Raw genomic sequence first — 18,670 nt, 5'->3', positions numbered from 1 at the left:
AAGCAGACATAAATGCTGGTGAAGTGTGAGATGTCCCCTATTAACAATACGTTTGTAACTAACAGCTCTCAGTGCTCCACAGGGAGGAGACATAGATCACATTCCCTGGAAGCAGGAATCGTGGACAGCTTGTCTAACTTTAAACTGTGGAGAAAGCAGAGAGGGATTGTGAAGATGCAGAGGAAACAGAAAGGAAAATGCCCCTCATTTCTCTCCATGAATTTCTGCTGCAGAACACCAAAGCTGTCATGCTGGCCTAAGGCTGTGCCAAGGAAGTTGCTATATCCCGAGTCACGGGTGTCTGCTGCTATGATTTCAGCTATATAGAAGGAGTCACTCTGTCCCCACAATGACTTTCCCCCCCAAAAAACCCTGCAAAACCAAAGGAAAAGGAAAATACAGTGCCTCATAATCAAACCAACCTTCATGGGATGGCAGTCTTAATTACTGCAAAGGAGCCTTCGCCTGCTGGGCGCACAGAAGAGAGGAAGGAAAATGAAGGGATTCTGCATATTCGTGACTCAGGCTGGTTGGGAGCATTGTGGGGCATGGAAGTGGAAGGTATAGATCATGGTGTGTGTTTGCACAGCACCAAGCACAGTGAAGCCTTGATCCTAATTGGGGCCCATGGGCACTGCTGATATACAAAAAATAATAATAATTATGTAACAGACACTCCATGGCCCTAGGAGACCACTCTAAATTATCCGCAGGGTTAATACAATTTTGTTTGAGCTGTGCGTATCTGTACACTGTAATGAGGGTTGCTCCTTAGTTACAAAAGGTACTTACACACCCACCTCTACTAGGCAGTCTGGGTCCCTTGGGTGTTCTCTGTATTTTAAATCTGTCTGATGTGTTGTCATGTACATATCCCGTGCATGGGCCACGTGTTTTATGAAACCCAGAAGAACACAGTTAGATGGAGGAAAATGTGTTGCATTTTCATTTGAATAAGTTAAAACAAAAATCCCCATAAAGTGTCTGGGAAAAGTAGTAGTTTCTTGCTGAGAGGGAGGAAAGTCTGTCACTTTTGTTTGTTCTTCCTCCATGCTATGATACACCATGCCACATACAAGCAGGCTGTGTACCCGGTGTCTGAACACCCCTCCACGGCAGTATTGTCTGCTCCAATCTGCTTTGTATAGCAGGGTAGGACCAATTTATTTCCACATTATCCTAAGAAGCCACCATGTTCAGCCAGCATAATACACCAAGGCACAGCAAAACCTAGACTAATCATCACCTCCCAATTGTGTCCTCATGTCCCAACAGCCAGGAAATTCCTGGGAGGCTCTCTCCATATGAAGTGCACTGGTGTACGCAGCCACCTTGTAGAACAGTCAGAGAAAGAGCAATCCCATTGGAAAACTCTTCTTTCCCACTTGCCTGTGTGAAAATCAATTTTTTCTTTGCAGGTCACAACTTGTGTAATAATCTGGCTACTTAAACCCTGTTCTTTGCATTTGCAGTTTTTTGTTTGTTTTAGTCCAGTAAAGAACAAAATTTTACAACACTCTCTCAACACAAAAATATGGAGAAGATAAAGTTTTGAGTCAAGAATTCTGCTACCATTTGAAATCTAAAACGCAGCATCTCGACTTATTTATGCAGTGTAAAATTGGATCAACTTTTATTGATTTAAGTGGCTTCAAAGAAGTGTGAGATCGCCCCCAAATTACCAGATTCTTCCATTTTTGACTAAAACAACCCCTCCTCTTCCCCTTTTCCCTGCAAAGCAAACACACTAGGGCCCCCAGTATTCCAGCTACTGTCCCCCAGTATTCCAAATAATGTCAATTCCTGGTGGAGAATGAAAATGTCCAAAAATGATTTCATCTAACAAAATGAAAACCCTTGTTAGAAAAATAATGGCCCTCTGGTGTCAAGATAATTATTCTGGGGAATAATCCTAAAGATAACAGTTAATTGGAGCTGGGTAAATTTAGCTACTAACACAAACAAATGCATGTTGCCAAATAGAGACGGAAGACTCCACCATAGTCCCTTGCGGGAAGGGGAAGAAATTGGCAGCAATAGCGGCAAAATATATTTATAATATATCTAGGGATTTTGTAAAGATTAGTAAAGGACATTGCTTCCCTCAGGCTGTGCCATGACCATCTGCTCTGATATTTTTCTTTATACTTTCAGCCCTTGAATTCTGCAGTCATTGCATGAATTTTCCTAAAGAGCAAAGAAAGTACAGAGCTGAACGCTGTTATGGAACATTTCTAACGTTACCTATCGTGTCTTCCACCCTTCATAAATGGTATTAATTTACTCTACCTTGCCCTCCTCTTTTCCCCCAAGTTTCTATTCCCTTTTCACACAGATTGTGCTTCAGGTGAATGCTGTAAGAGGCAGGGTTCATTTGTAGCTGGAAAGGGAATAGGGAATTTATAGACTGGTTTTAAATGGTACCAGACGGAAGGTGTGCCACATAGTCAGATCGCTGATCATTACTCACTGATAAATATTTAAAACAAAATAACTCTCCAAAAATAACCCACTTTCAGCAAGTCAGAACCCAGATGATTTCCCAAAGCACTATCTATTAAGCAGCAATGTTATGAGTAAGCTGCTTTCTCACTTGCTTTGAGAAAGAGATGTACTGTTTAGCGGTCAGTGTGCAAGGAGTTCCTGAGTTCTAACCATAGCTCGGCCACTCACACCCTCTTTGGGCAAGTAACTTGACCTCTTTATGCCTCCATTTTCTCATCTGTAAAGTAAAGATCAATACTTACACATCTCCATCCTTAAGCCCTCAAAATCAACCTGTCATGAAGGGGGGAAATTCTTCAGGAGAAATTTCATTGAATAATATTGACTTCTCGTAGGGAAGATTGTACTTTAAGGCTCCAGAATGTCATCTCCTTAAGGGATTGTGTTAATTTAATGTTTGAACATTACATTAATGTTAATTAATGTTTGTACATGGCACAAGGAGCAACTGTCATTCTACTGCTCCAACACTCCTCAGACTCATCTGTTTTGCCTTAGCGTTTATTTAGCAGTAGGAGATCATTATTACATGACATGTTTCTATTCCATTAACATTAGCTCTTAATATACACACGCATCTGTTATGCAGCATGCTGTATAGCGAACCTGCAAATGTTTAGTCGGGGTAGCCAGACAACGTAACCAGTGCCAAACAGAAATGTAGACTTGGATGTGGATTTAGCTGGCTGAGATACCGGTCAAACAATATTGAGGCAGTGCTTGCAGGCTAGGTGCAATGACAGAGGTTATTTTGGCTTCACTGATAGGGAGAGTATGCCTGCTGTTTGCTATGCGGGTTCACAACCTGAGGTTCTTTTTGGATCCCCACCTGCTCCAGGATATCCAAGCAACATCAGTGGGGTTTTCCCCATCTGTGCCTAGTGAGAAGTTTTGTGACCATTCCTGTCTGATGAGGTGGGACCTTGATATTTTTATCATCTCCAGGGCATTCTGTATAGGGGCCTGCTCCTAACAACCATTAGGAGATTCAGCGAGTGCAGAGCAGTGGCCCAGTTGCTTAGTGGTGCCTTCTCTGTGGAGAGCTCTGCACCTGTCCTCCAATATCTACACTGACATTCAATTCACTCCCCGATGACACAGAAGAGGTTGTTTTCAATTTATAAAGCCCTAAATGGCTTGGATTCTGTCTTCCTACCTTATTCCCCTCTCCATGTGGGGTACAAGGGCAACTGGGCAAACAATCCCTGGGTTTAAACAGGAGGCAGCTTCTGGCAAAGCATCCTCATTAAAGGGCCCTTGACTCTGGAACTTGCTTCTTCTTTGGTCCAACAGAGCTCAAGACTGCTGATATGTAGTGCCCATCAGTTTTCGAGAAGGAGTTGGCTTGCAAAGGCATATATCGAAGGAGCTAATTGCTAGTCCTGGTAAGTTCATTGTGTGTGAAAGATTTTATTCTTTCTCCTTGGTCTCTTTGTAAGTGATGTCACTGTTTTTATTGTACAGACTTCTAGAGCAGGTGGTTAGGTATACATAAAGAACTGCTATAAATAAATAAATATTCAGGTCTAATTCTTTCCCCAGCACAAAAGAGATGATCAAATAGCATAACCCAGTGGCAAGAAAATCTGGATTCAATTTAACATTGAACTTCTGACACATTGTGAAAAACAGTTTATTCTGACACCATTCTGCTAATACTGTATCTGCATGTCTCTGCATTTCTCTGCTCTCTATACTTTGTTGCCAAGGTCAGGTCATCTGTTTCTGCTGCTTCCCCAATGCCAAATTCATCTGAGTGTTTTTCAGAGACAGTAATGAAAAGAGATACAAGATGTTATTGAATAAAAGTCTTGTAAAGCGGCACCTTCCGCTCTTTCCTGAAATGATCAACAGAATCACTTTCCAAAGTGGATTCTGAGAATTAGATAAACAATGCTATTTCCTAAAAATATAAGTGTGCCCATAAAATAAACAAAAGGCAGGGGACTTATGAAACGCAGAAAAATACTGGCTAGAAAAATAGACTCCAGTGAAGTCTGAATGAATGGAATAGCAATAGCTGGAAAAAATAACAAGAGAAAAGTGCTCCTGTCAAGAGAATCTTAAAAGAAAAGAGGCCCAATGAGATGTGCCGGGACATAGTCTGTGTTCATGCAGAACCTAGCTGTCAGGGCTGCCGAAATGCCAGTGATAAACCGTGCCTAGATGGTAGGCTGAGTCATACTCCCCTGGACAGAAATCCTGGCACTTACGTAGCTGCTGTTATCTTTTCAGTGCCGTCCATCATGATCACCTCATCTACTTGCATCTCTAAACACAATTTCATGATTCAATATTCTCTTGGGGGAAAATGATAAATTAAACATCCACATCTTTGCCAAGAAACTTTAAACCTCAACTCCGAGAACTCACTGGTAATAGATTAAGCAAAGGAACATTGTTCTAACTAGAGCTGTGTGGAAGACAGAAATTTTGTTTCACTAAGGATTTAGACAGGTTTCAGAGTAACAGCCGTGTTAGTCTGTATTCGCAAAAAGAAAAGGAGTACTTGTGGCACCTTAGAGACTAACCAATTTATTAGAGCATAAGCTTTCGTGAGCTACAGCTCACTTCCTCAGATGTGATTTAGAGGTTTCAAAATCTGGCTTCATTCCAAATTGGAGAGAGAACCAAAAATTTCAAAATTCTCTGGGAAGGAAAATTCTGAAAAAAATTGTTTTGGGTGATTCAAAATGTTTCATTTTGACAAAACTGAAACATTTGATTTTGATGTTGACTTTTATTTTGTTTTATGATACTTATATTTATAATATTTAACAAGGTATCAGAGGTTTGTCAGCGTTTATTTTGTATAATATAATACAAAATGGAAAGTCATTTCAAAATAAAAAAATCAAAATGGGTCATTCTGAAAAAGTGGGACATTCTGACATTGTCAGAACTTTTTTCCTGGGTTTTTGTTCAGAACCAAATTCCAGATAAACTGACCTGAATTCATGAAGATTTTCAATTTTGACAGAATTGCACATTCCAATGTAAAATGGTTCCATCTACGTTTCTCCAACAGCTGTAGTTCTAACAGCATCCAAGTGAACATTTTGAGTGAGACTGAAGAGCCGGCTGAAATGCCTGCAGAACCCTGCAAAGATCAAACTACTTGGAAACCTTTTCAAGTCTCAATTAACGTTTGTACAAGGGAGGGGAAATAAGCCTTACAAGCCTGAAGGCCTAGTTCCAGGTGAAAATTTTAGAATTGTGATTAGAAATCAGAAGCTTTTCTGAACCTCCTACATCCCTTCTATAATCAACAAGTGTTGCACGCACAGTGCATTTGGATTAGACAATGGTGATAATGGGTCTGTCCAGTCATTAATTACTATTAGAATGCATGGTAAGGTGCACATATTTCTTTTAGTCTGTAGCAGTCCCACAATAATATTTTGTGGTCATTCTGCAATGATTAAAAATAATCTGAAATCAAAATATCAAAGAATTTAAAGGAACTGGTGGAATTAAGAAAATTCTTTTGGTGGTTTCTATTAAAAATGTGTGTGAGAAATGGGCTTTTTATCTTTTACTTCTGGAACAGAAGTGAAGTGACACTGAAATTTCCACCTTGCCCTGCTCCAGGGGCTCCTAGATCAAAACATTCACAACTGGCAATTTTATTTCAAGGGAGGAACACTTCCCTTGGGGTAGTCCCAACAAGGTAGTGGCAAATTTAAGAGTTGAGAAATACAGGTTGCAGCCCCCAACTTGTCAAATGGATCCATGAATCTCAGTGTTTTCACCAATTCCTAGTTCAAATTTACATTGTTTTTCTTGTAAGGGAGGTTTGGAGCAGGAATCAACTTCTTGAAAGTGAAGGTTAATTAATCTCTACCAAAAGTCATAAAATATTTAAGGACCACTCATGAACATCAGGAGTGATATCCTGCCTTCGTGGAAGTCAATGGGAATTTTGCCATTGATTTCACTGCTGCCAGGATTTCACCCTAGGGGTTTAAGACACTCTTTGCAGCTCTGCTGCAGTGCTTTTACAATATCTCCTGAGAGAGGAGAGCTGACACTAGGCTGGTAACACCACTGCTACTGTACCTGTTTCCATGTTACACCCTAAACACAGTTATACATGTTCCTCGTGTAGATGGGGTCCTAAGGCAGTCTTTGCTTTCCCTCTGCTCTTCTAGCCAAACTCCTAATATGGGACATGGAGATGGAAGCCTGAGGATTCATTTTAATCAATGAGCTGTGTACAAGATAAGCCAAATAAGAGGTTGACATTCATAGCCAAATCTTGAATGGACATGCCCATGAGGAAGTTAATGTGCTTTTGGTCTTTAATCATTTTACCCTGGGTGCATGAATGGTTTCAGGCTTTTTAATCTGCAAGCAGCATTGTCTTCATTTTGTGCACTGGATCGTCATTGCCTATTGTAGCACAGATGGGTCGGAGATATGGGAATTTCCAGATTTCCTGAAAGCTGCCAGATCTCATTGGTGAGTCAGTGAGACACAAATACAGTATAGATGATGGAAGTTAATGAAGAAGGAAAGTCTCATGACACAAATGAGCATAGAAATTAGAGGTGAAAAAGACTTTCATGTGGTCATTTTGGTTTATCCAGCCGCCATGCAGGATTGTTCCCTGCAACACACTCTGAGGCGCTTTGTCCAATCTGCTTTAAAATGACTCCAGCATGTAGAGGGTGCATCAGAAAGATGCTACATTTTTCAAATTGCTGTAATAAGTTTAATAAAAAAATTCAGCTTCCATCACTCCTCTCCAAAGAGATGGCGAAGACTGGAAAAAAAGAGATGTAGGGTTACTCTGAGGAGGGAAGGCTGGCAAATTGCTTTCCCTGACTCACTTCCATACTGATTTTATTTGTAGCAGTTTAGAATAGTTCATCTGCATTTCACTAAACTTAAGTACCTGGCCAGAGAAGTCTGATGCATCTCAGTAGTGTTGGGAACCTAACTATGGAAAGGACTCCAGTATTCACTGCCATGTGATTTCCTTTGTCTGTTCTTACAGGTGGAAAGGTTATACTGACACATCCTCTCACAGAGGATCTGTTCACTAAAATAGGTGACTTTGTCCTTCATCAGCTTGACAGCTGTTATCCTTGGAACTGGGACTTTTACAGAATAAATAACAGTCTCATCTCTGTAGAATCTCATTGAATGGAAACAGCTAAAGACAGCTAATTTGATTATGGATTCTCCATTCCTCACAAGCCAGAATGTCCTCTAGTCTCTCTTAGATGAGACTGTCACTGTAAGTGAGCGTAGGGTTTATTGCACCCATTTGCACTAGGACACATAACATATCATGTTAAAAATACTGAGTGAACCCTTGGCCCCTTTGATGTCAATGGCAAAACACACTGATTTCACTGAGGTCAGGATTTTACCCAGGGAGTCAGACCAGGTAACTTTGCAGGTGAAATTCCATAATGAGATGTAAGGGGAGGGAGAGGAACATATGTCATGCATAGACAGAGAAAATCTCATTATCCTATGGCAAATCCAAGTACCTTTCGAGAGGAACAGCATTGCATAAGGCTGTTTTTGCTAGTACTCTGTCATGGTCTTTATTGCCTGTAGTGGTCACTTCTGTAGCAGGTATTTTAAGTCATTTTGAAAAGAGAATCAAGAAAATTACAGTGCCAGAGAATTACCTGCAATTCTCAGCAGACTTGTGCTATAGAAATGTCAGTCTCTCTGCATGAAGGCATGGAGCGGCAGATAACTGCTGTGATAATTACCAGTGTCAGACTGTATTCAGCAGCCAGCCTAGAGAGCTTATTTCTCCTCCCCTCCCTCTGAGTCAGAGCAAAGCACTTCTCACACCATACACAGAGCAGCACGTGTAGGGAGAGCAAGAGAGACAGAGTGAGTGCCCAGAAACAGCAGCCTAACATCTGGCAGTGACCAGCCTGACAACACCAAAAGGAAAGAAGAGCTATGACCTTCTGTTTGAAGCATTGCATCTCTATGCCCTAACTCTCAAACATGGATAGAATTTCAGCGCACTCATAATTCATTTGGTTTCTAAGTGCCTTCTGGTTCTTCTCAAACGATTACACCGCTGTTTAGTCTAATATTTCCTTGTGACTACATATTATGGGATTTCTCTTGGGGCTCTGCTGTTTATAACCATTTATAACTGCCAGTGAGTTCATAAGCAGACGGTTATAAGATTTTCCAATGATATGACTGTGGCCCACCAACTCAGGGTGGCATCCAACTCCTGGAATTTGCAAATCCCAAGGTTTCCAAAATGGTTCATTTCTCTCCATCAGTTCTGCACCTGGTCTAGGTGACTTTGACTCTTTAATCAGGGAATATATATATCCTTTTTCTATTAAAATTTATTTTAAATTCTAAAAGAAGAAGAATATTCTATATAAGTGATAGGTTGAAAACCACAGTATATGAAATTTGCAAAACCAGGATACTAACTGTCTCAGGGAAGTACAAGCCTATCTGTTCATTCGGCTGACCATTTAAATGGAATGGTCCTCTCTCTGAGGACCCTACCACGTGGACTGCTGAGCACCCTTAAATCTCACTGAAGCCAATGGGAAGTTGATGGATATCTTTACCTTGCAAGATAAGGCCCTCAGTCTGGTAGTTCACTCGGAGTCATGATGCAGCCACCATTCTATAATGTTTAAGGGTGGTGTCTTCAAAAGAAGTGAGCACTGGCCTAGCTCTGTTTCCACTGAAGTCAAAGAGAGTTTTGCCAGAACAGAGCTAGGCCCATGCTGAGTCTCTGTCTCTCTCACCCTAAATCTTCAGATGTTTTTCCATTTTTCAATCTTTCACCTACTAGACTAGCTCTCCCCAAAAATTAACCTGGTTTGCTAACAGGTACATATAGGTTTTTTTACTGGAAAAATGTTACTATCCAAGGGAGGTCATGGATTAAGCTCATGATAGTTATTTGAAGTACTTCATTCCGGAATGCATACACAAATGGACATTCCCAAAGCATATGTATTTGAATGAGCTAGACACTGTACAAAAATGAAGTACAGTCCCTGCTTCATAGGCCCCATCATACTGAATTCACCAGAGATCCAGCAGGGCTTGGCTGGTGGAGAGCTGAGACTATGAATTTACTATGAGAAAGTAACTCATTTTACCATTACTCTCTCCTTGCCTACCTCCCACCCCATTCTTTAGTCTGTTTCTTCCATCTGTTGCTTGTGCTCACGAATCTAGATACTGAGATCCCTATAGCAGGGCTTGCCTTTTATACTTGTTTGTACATAGCTGGCACAATGGAGGCCTGATCCTAGGGCCTCTAGATATCACCATAATACACATAACAATAGCATTGTATATTAACACGCAGAGACACACTCTGCAATATGCAATAACTGCGCTGCATTATTATACTGCAACAGCATCCTCTGCATCCACTGCCAAATTAGTGGTACCCATCACTTTCACATGGTTTCAGTGCTTGCGCTTCAGCATTGTGTTGGAAAAAGTCTGGGCTTCCCCCCGCATCTTTAATGATGAGCTTCAGATGGGTGGCCCACAAGGTGGTACTGCTGAGCTCCCATTTCTGTCTGTGCTGCTCCAAACCCCAGTACCTTGTGATACACTATTTGCAGTAGTTTCCATCATGTGAGTAAGGGATGCAGTTGCCACAGAGAAGTTGTAAGATTGGGATGAGGCGGGAAGGGGCCCACCAGAGACTCACAGTCTTCACAAACAGCCCCTAATATGGAAAAGTTTGAGAACACGAGGGCCCATTCTTGCTGCTACCTTCCAATTGTCCCCTTTCGACTCCCCTTTGCTAAGTTAACTCTTCTATTAACCCTCACTTAACTCACATGATTTATAAACTGCTTTCCTCTGTTCTTCCTTGAACCAAACTAGCTCTGTTTTTTTCATAGGCCCAAGTCCTTAGGAATAAGTGAGTCCTCATCACCTTGCAGATTCCCTTTAAGCTGGTGTGTACTTTTAGCAGCCCTTGATTTATTGGACAGGCTACATATAGTAAGTTTCAGGTTTGTTTACAAAAACTTCTTTCCATATAAAACTGTGATCATTGCAAGATCTGCATCACCAGAACATTAGACTCAAGCCACACATCTTGACAGTAACTGATCCAACAGTGACTCAAATATAGCAGCTCTAACAAAGTTAATGAGAAACAAAACTCTGCTTGTTGCTCGAAAAATCTCAGCACCTTCCCTGTCGGAAGGAGGCAGCCCTCAGAAGACAGAGAATTTCATGGGAAGTTTGACAGGCTCAGGCAGAAAGTGGAAAGCAGCTTGTGTGGAGTAGACACAAGAGCCTGGGGTCTACATTCAAGGGGTACGGTCTTGCTCTTCAAAGAGAGGCAAGAAACCCACAATGGGGAGAGATCTTTTCACTATAATTGTCTGAGAACTTTTTTCGGGAGGCAGCCGAATGGCCTTGGTGTTCTCATGTCTCTATGACCCACTGGGTTTAATTAAAGGCTGGAGGATTTAACTCGCTAACTTGGCAAATGTTTATCAGGCATTTCAATTTTCGCAGCTCAGTGCATAACATCTGCTTGATTGATAATCAGCTAAAAATGGAAGTCTGTGACCCTCCCTGAGGTAATGAATGTCTCAGGTGGCACCCTCAGATTTAATGCTTCATTTTCACAGGCCAGCTATCTTGAATTCCAGATGACATTCCAAGGCAGGAAATATGTCTTGGCGATCAAAATATCCTCTTCCATTTCATTCAGATGAATGATTGCTTCACTTGCCACTCTGAACTGTTGCACAGTGTTGCAGTGTACTATTAAACAGCTGCTGTGTCCCACCCCAAAGAAAAGCTACATCTGAGTGGTGAATTCAGCATATTAAATATCTTGCAAAGTGTGTAGGTGGCTTTGGAATCTTTGGACAAAACACCTTAGTCTCTAAGGTGCCACAAGTACTCCTTTTCTTTTTGCGAATACAGACTAACACGGCTGTTCCTCTGAAACCTACATAAATAATAGTTGCCCTGACAATTATTTGCCATTAAATATTAGTTGTCATTCAATTCAGAAAAGTTCCTCTCTCCTCAGAACCTAGAATGCAAAGCTTAACCTTTACTTATTAGTACATCTGGTCAAAAAAAAAAATCTCAAAACATTTTCTGATGAAACCACAATGAAACTTTTTATAGAATATTTTTCTGTGAGTTCAAAAAAAAATCTAGTTTTTCTAGAAAAACTGGAAGTCAAAAATCAAAACAGATTTTTGGTAGAAAAAATTTACAGTGAAAGAAGTTTTGGCTTTCAGGGAGGAGTTGGTTTTTGGTTTTGTAGAAAAAACTAATTTCTTCACAGGAAATTTTGGAAAAGCAAAAATGTTTCAAAATATCCTACAAAAAATAATTGCTTTTTTTTGTTGTTATACCGGCTGTACTTATTAGCCATCACCACAAGAGACGTTTAAAAGTGACCAAGAATGCCTTGGAATAGCAAGCATTATAAACATTAAGTGCTGCTGTTTATTTTTTTCTACAATCTCGTAATAATATGCCAAAATATATCATACTTTAATATAATTTTCATCTGGTTATGCAGCTGCTAATAATAGAAGTAGAAACCAAATGCACTTTAAACATATGTCAAGGAGATAGCATTGTGAATATAAAGCCGGATAGTAATTTGGTGTATCTATGCCTGGGGACATAAGATTCATTATAATGAATCAAACCAGTTGCTAATCAAGTCTGGAATCCAGCCTCCAGACCAATACCTGATATTTCAAAAGAAGACAAACTCCTACTAAAAGTGTACCAAATGCTGCACCAAGACGGAATAGCTCTTTGTGACTGCTGGGAGTCTCTTCTGTAATATATGTTTTAAATATCTTTTTTTTAAGAAACAATGGACATGTTCTTGCAAGATACTGAGCCAGAGCCTCAGCTCCTGAAGTCAACAGAACTACACCAATTTACACCAGCGGTGATGAGCTCACTCACTCTATCAATATAAATAATACCTTTCTTCAACTCTTGTTACACTGATGAAGCTTCAGTGTGCTCTCTCCATTAGCTGCTATGGTTAGATGTTTACAGCTGTGCTACACATTATACAACGTATTCATACATGCCTCTGAACTGAGAAAGAACCCTTGGATATGTTACTTTTTCTTAAGACCATCATGACAAAAGAAACAGCTGGCAAGAACATGTACCCTGTACATGTCTTTCTGCTCATACCTGTCTAGGGAGATACAGCACAGGTGAAGGATTGATGCTGTGGTGAGCAGGACATCTAGAGATGTTCGGACCAGGCAGAATATCTCTCCATAAATCCAGTTATCCTGAACCAGCTCAATAGCTCCAAAGGGCATCACCAGCACCGACACCAGCAGGTCCGCAAAGGCAAGTGAAACAATGAAATAATTGGTCTTGATTTTCCTACAAGACATATATTAAAAAAACTCAGTGGGACTTCTCAAAGCGATACATCCCATGTGCGGACAGACCCAACTGTTCACTAAAGGGTCCTTTAACCTACCTCTGAACTATTTTAAATGGTTGTCCCTAATCACTTTCCTGGTTTTGGGGCCAACTGTTCACAAGGTCCCCTGAATAACTGCAGGTGTGTTTCTACCTGTGCACACAAAAGATGCAACTAGGCATTCACATGCCAGTTTGTGTGACCAAACTAGCATGTTATATGCACCACTTTCCATTCTATGTATGCAGAATGCAGCACTGTGCAAATACAAATAGATTCTCAAGTTGAGTGCATTTTCAGTGGCTCTTAATAAACGTTAAGAAAGCACCAGCATTTTCTATTGTTTTCCTTGTGCTCTGTGGCCTCTATGTTTGATTTCCCTCTTTATCCCACTAGCCTTGCCATAAACATTAATAAAAGTATCAAGCCTCTCTCAAACCACCCACTTCTTAAGCAGTCACAAAGAGTCAAGGCTCATCTTCTGCCTTCTGCAGCTACCAGGGTGTCTTAGGGTCTGTCTACATTTCAGTCAGAGGTCTGACTGCGGGACATATAGACATACCTAACCTAGCTTTGATCTAGCTAGTGTAAGTACTCATAGCAGTGAAGCTGCAGCAGCACTGTACAAGCCCATCCAGGATCCTTGAGCAGTTCACCCGTGCTGCTTCACTGCTATTATTTGTGCTAGCTAGATCAAACCTAGCTCGGATAGGTCTGCCGGCGCTGCAGTCTCACCTCTGACTGTAATATAGTTGTACTCTTAAACACACCCTCTTCTCCTTCCCGTCCTGTTATTCCCTCAGGAAAGTGGGCTCTAGCAACCTGCAAAGAGTTTCAATATAAGAAGAAATGTCATGTTGTTTCTCGGGAAGCCCTGTTCCATCTGAAGATGGCAGCTAAAGTAGGAGACAGAGGCGCTATGGTAACAGCATAAAAGGCCTGGGCTTCCAGGAGATGATTGAGCATTACCCAATTGGAGCTTCTGTAGGGATAATGTTGAAGGTCTGGGCTTTCAGAAAATGAGTTGGTGACATGAATATGCTTGAATATGTTTTCTAAGGCGTGCAGGACAGGTGGAAGGAGAGCAAATGCCCCAGGAGAAGATGGAGGAGGACTGAGAAAGAGACTTTTGTGAAACATACAGACTTTCCTCAGCACTTCCAGTGCTGCACACAGCCTGATTAAAGCTAACCTGCCAGTATAAGGAGGGAGCTCTCAGAAGCTGACAGTTCGATGACGAACTGCTAATTAGCAGGTCCCCAAGCTACTACTCTGGCATGGGAAACGCTCGGCTTATCGTATCCCTGTCCAGTGACTGTGCGAGTCTCACTAGACTAGATAACCTGCAGTCTTTATAACGGAAGCAAAGTCCACACATATGACTTGTTTGTCCTCTTTGTAAGTTATATACTATTAGGTAACCTGTTCTACATAGAGAATTAATAGAGTTTAATAAGACTTGGTCTCTAATTTTATTACCTGCACGTTAATCATTATTCATTTGAATTTTTCTTTCAGTTTTTAGCGAAGACAGTTGAAAAAGATAATGGCTGCATGATTCGACTCATTGGCAGAGCTGTGTGGAAGCTCAGGGCTGGAGTAGCAGGCAGAACTGCAAGTCACGGTAGAGCTGCATTAGCATCCGATGAAGTGAGCTGTAGCTCACGAAAGCTCATGCTCAAATAAATTGGTTAGTCTCTAAGGTGCCACAAGTACTCCTTTTCTATTAGCAGAGCTGGGGCAGGTGGGGCTTTGGATGGAAGAAATGTGGATTTGAAGTGCTTTTAGTCATGTGCATGGAGGTACATTTGCAGAATCCAAAGGCTATCAACTATCACTAGAGAAAGCATGTTCCATCTTGGCTGAGGATTGAAAGAAATCTAAGGGGGGTGCCCAAGTGTCTGTTGTGAGCTGGGTGCCTCACTTCTTTAGGCTCCTTTGTAAACCCCACTTTATGCCCTGCTGCATCCTGGTAACATGCTAATTGTGACAGACACGGCTCCTGCTCCCTGCATTTTTCTGACATGTTTTGTTTAAAAGGAACTGAAATAGGAAAGGGAAGGTGCTGTAATGCTTCTCTAGAGTTCCCTGTGTGGCTTTCTGCAAGTGATTTATCTGTTTTTCATACCTGGAGTGCTAAAAATATAATGATTGGATAATAAAATGATCACACTTCTGCAGTATAAATATGAGTCCAGACACACTGGGAACAATATCAGAGTCTAGGGTGACCAGACAGCAAGTGTGAAAAATCGGGACAGGGGGTCGGGGGTAATAGGAGCCTATATAAGAAAAAGACCCAAAAATTGGGACTGTCCCTATAAAATCGGGACACCCTATCAGAGTCTGACTTTGCCATGACTTCAATGGTGGGGAGAAGAAAGGAGAGACTGTTCTTTATCACAAAAAGAAAAGGAGGACTTGTGGCACCTTAGAGACTAACAAATTGATTTGAGCATAAGCTTTCGTGAGCTACAGCTCACTTCATCGGATTCATCTTTATCACAACATTTTATGTTCTTAGCTGTCTGGGTTTGGGTTTGGTTTGTTTTTTGCCCCCCTCGCCCATGCAAATGACAAGGCTGTGTCCTTGTAAAATTCTGCCTAAAGGAGGGGACTGAGTGGGCTTGCATGCTGGCTCACCTGAGCTGCCTGTCTCTGCATACTGCCACCATCACCAGCAAGTTCCCCAGGATGGCCATGAGTATAACCGCCGAGATAAAGATGAGCAGTGCGACCTTCTCTGCCACGCCGAACCCCTCACTCGAACTGGAAACCATAAGAAGAGAATGCATCAGAGGAGGGCAGGGAAAACGAGGGTGTCTTGAGCCACAAGCTTTCAGCAAATAATTTCAGGCAGATGCATGTGTTTAAACAACTCTTTCTGACCACAGTTTCCTCTGAAATCTGCCTCTGCACCAGAATTTGGGGAAAATGTTCTTGAAAAAAAAACCTGTTTTGTGTTAAAATTTTCTTACTTATGGAAAATATATGGGACACGTATGTGTTCTGGAGTTTTCAAAGGAAAGGTTAATATGTAGAATATCTGCAAATACTCTGCCTGTTCACCATAGGGCTAAAAAAACTGATTACAAAGAGCTATTTTTTTGGGTGCTGAACTTGAGATAAAAAAGGTCCAGTTATCAAAGGTAGGTGCTCAGCACTTTCTGAAAATCAGAGCAATCTGAGTAGAGCTGGATGAATTTTTTCATTAATTTTATTTTCAATCTTTTTTTTTTAATTGAAAAGCTTTTTCTTTTTTTCAAAATGTTCCGTTCTTTCACCAAAACTGAAAATTTTAGAATTGTGACATTTTGTATTTCTGTTTTTTTCCCTTTATGCACTCTTTTTGTTCCTTTTTTCCCACTGAATACAATAGAATTAGTGGTGTCCATGACATTGTTCTTTTACTTTTTACTGTTGCTACTTTGTAATTTTTCTAAAGTTGGAAAAGTTTTCAAAAATTTGCTAAGTAGCAAAAGGAAAAATTTGGAAAAGGGTTAAAATACCCAACCCTAGACATGGTTAATGTTATGTATTTAATTTTTGTGCAAAAGGAAAGAAAGAAAGAAAGAAAAAATATGAAAAGTAAAACCGTTTTGGAAAAAAATACAAATTGTTCTGTTTTGAACCCTTCAGAATTAGATCAACACTTTGAATTTTTTTGTGAAATTATTTTTTTCATTTTTTAACCTAGTCTAACTGGTGTCCACAAGAGATACCCAAAATCTAAGATATCCAAAATTACTACATACTTTTAAAAACAAAAGTATTATTTATTACACAAATGTGTGGATGGGTGTGTGTTCAGATAATGGAGACTCTGTAATGTCTCTATAGTTAAGATTGCATTAAGATTTGCCCTTGAAGCAGGGATTTAAGCAGGAAAATCCTCTTCACAATGTAGGAATAAAATAGTGTATCTTCGCCTAATGTACAGAACAAGAAGGACTTAAAATACAGAATGAATTTTGTGAGAATTTTCAGATAATTGAAAATCTGCCAATTAGTTTGAGCAATAATCGTTTTTAAATGCTCCCTCAGAATTTTTGTTTTTTCATAGGTAACTTTTTCTAGGATATAGCTACTAAATACATTTCTGATTTATGAAATTTGCTAATTGACTCCTTTCTAGGTTGGCAAAAGCTAAGATATAGGATCCCTTTAAACTTTATTGATGTCCCAACCCTACTGGTTACACCACTTCCATATCCTTTCTAACGGTTACCAAATATCTTCATCATGGAATCTATGTTGTCATTGAGTGGATGCTCCACAATCTAAGCTTTTATTTTGAAAAGTTTTCAGTACTTTGATGTGTATTGAGTGACAGTATTGCTGAATTGAACATGAGTATGGCAGAGAGGATATTAGTGTGTTACTGTGCTGGAGTGTCATGATGATAACAGGCTAGTGCTTGGAGTGTTGTCTTAACTTAGGAGTTCCTTGCTTTTTAGTGTTTTGATCAGGAAATAACACCCGTGTTTCCTTAACACTGACTTTAGCAAGTTTTTGGAGTGAAAATATTTATAAGTATATGAGGGAGAGAGGAGAAAGGATGCTCTGTCTTTATCACAAACCCTTTATACTTGATACACAGAGGTATTATACTTAGTAACGTAGTCAAGGGTAATCCTGGTAAATAGAGTTTACCCATTTCTCATTTGGGGAATATAGAGTTTAGTTTATTCACTTCTTTTTTTTTTTTTTTTTACCACACCATCACTGGTTATACTGTCCTGAAGCCAGTTAAGCTAGGTTACAAAACAAGTGCAGAAGATAGTATTATAACTGAGCTGGGCTCAAAGCAACCCCTATGTTTGTACACCCCAGCCCCCCCAAGATTTCCCTCTCACACACATGAGAAAACATGTGATGATGTAGCTTTTAACACCACAGCTTTGTATGCTTTCCTACTGGGAACCTTCAGATTTTAAAAAAAGGAGGACTTGTGGCACCCTAGAGACTAACAAATTTATTGGAGCATAAGCTTTCATGAGCTACAGCTCACTTCATCGGATGCATGTAGTGGAAAATACAGTGGGGAGATTTTATATACACAGAGAACATGAAACAATGGGTGTTACCATACAGACTATAACAAGAGTCATCAGGTAAGGTGAGCTATTACCAGGAGGAGAGCTGGCAGGGGAAGAAACCTTTTGTAGTGATAATCATCACCCATTGTTTCATGTTCTCTGTGTATATAAAATCTCCCCACTGTATTTTCCACTACATGCATCCGATGAAGTGAGCTGTAGCTCACGAAAGCTCATGCTCAAATAAATTGGTTAGTCTCTAAGGTGCCACAAGTACTCCTTGTCTTTTTGCGGATACAAACTAACACGGCTGCTACTCTGAAACCTTCAGATTTTAACACGTCACAGCAGGCAACTGGCTGTTCCCAGATACCTACAGGCTGTTCCCAGATACCTACCCAGATTCCACAGGAAAAAGTTCTCTGCCAGCTGGCAGCATCGAAGCCCCTCTGGAGGTGACATTTTGGGAGTAATACCAATGCACTGTGAGATAGCAGGTGTGCAGATATTCCAGGTGTGGTGTTAACCCTACAGGTCAAATGCCTCTCCATTCCTGTCAGCACAGATGGTGGCCACAACAGCAGGAATACTGCACTCTTTCACCCAAAGAAGAGATTTTTTGATGCTGGTGCCAGTGAAACCTTTAGAGCAATAAGAAAAGGAGGACTTGTGGCACCTTAGAGACTAACCAATTTATTTGAGCATA

At 40.6% G+C, this 18,670-nt stretch overlaps 1 protein-coding gene across 4 annotated transcripts in view; it reads right to left on the bottom strand.

Moving 5' to 3' along the window:
* The window catches only part of HTR4 (5-hydroxytryptamine receptor 4), a 208,315-nt gene that overhangs the window by 96,070 nt on the left and 93,575 nt on the right, over window positions 1-18,670 (bottom strand). For all 4 annotated transcript variants that reach the window (XR_012160260.2, XR_012160261.2, XM_073355855.2 and 1 more), the window contains exons 3-4: window positions 15,569-15,694; window positions 12,682-12,882 (exon numbers count right to left, since the gene is read on the bottom strand). Coding sequence is in view for 2 of the 4 variants with exons in the window: in XM_073355855.2 (XP_073211956.1) it covers window positions 12,682-12,882; window positions 15,569-15,694 (327 nt within the window). In the remaining 2 variants the exon portion in view is untranslated. The remainder of the gene's footprint in view (window positions 1-12,681; window positions 12,883-15,568; window positions 15,695-18,670) is intronic.

This window comes from Lepidochelys kempii, chromosome 8 (assembly GCF_965140285.1).
Source record: "Lepidochelys kempii isolate rLepKem1 chromosome 8, rLepKem1.hap1, whole genome shotgun sequence".
NCBI classification, from domain to species: domain Eukaryota; kingdom Metazoa; phylum Chordata; order Testudines; family Cheloniidae; genus Lepidochelys; species Lepidochelys kempii.
This window is presented reverse-complemented; position numbering and strand designations above follow the sequence as displayed.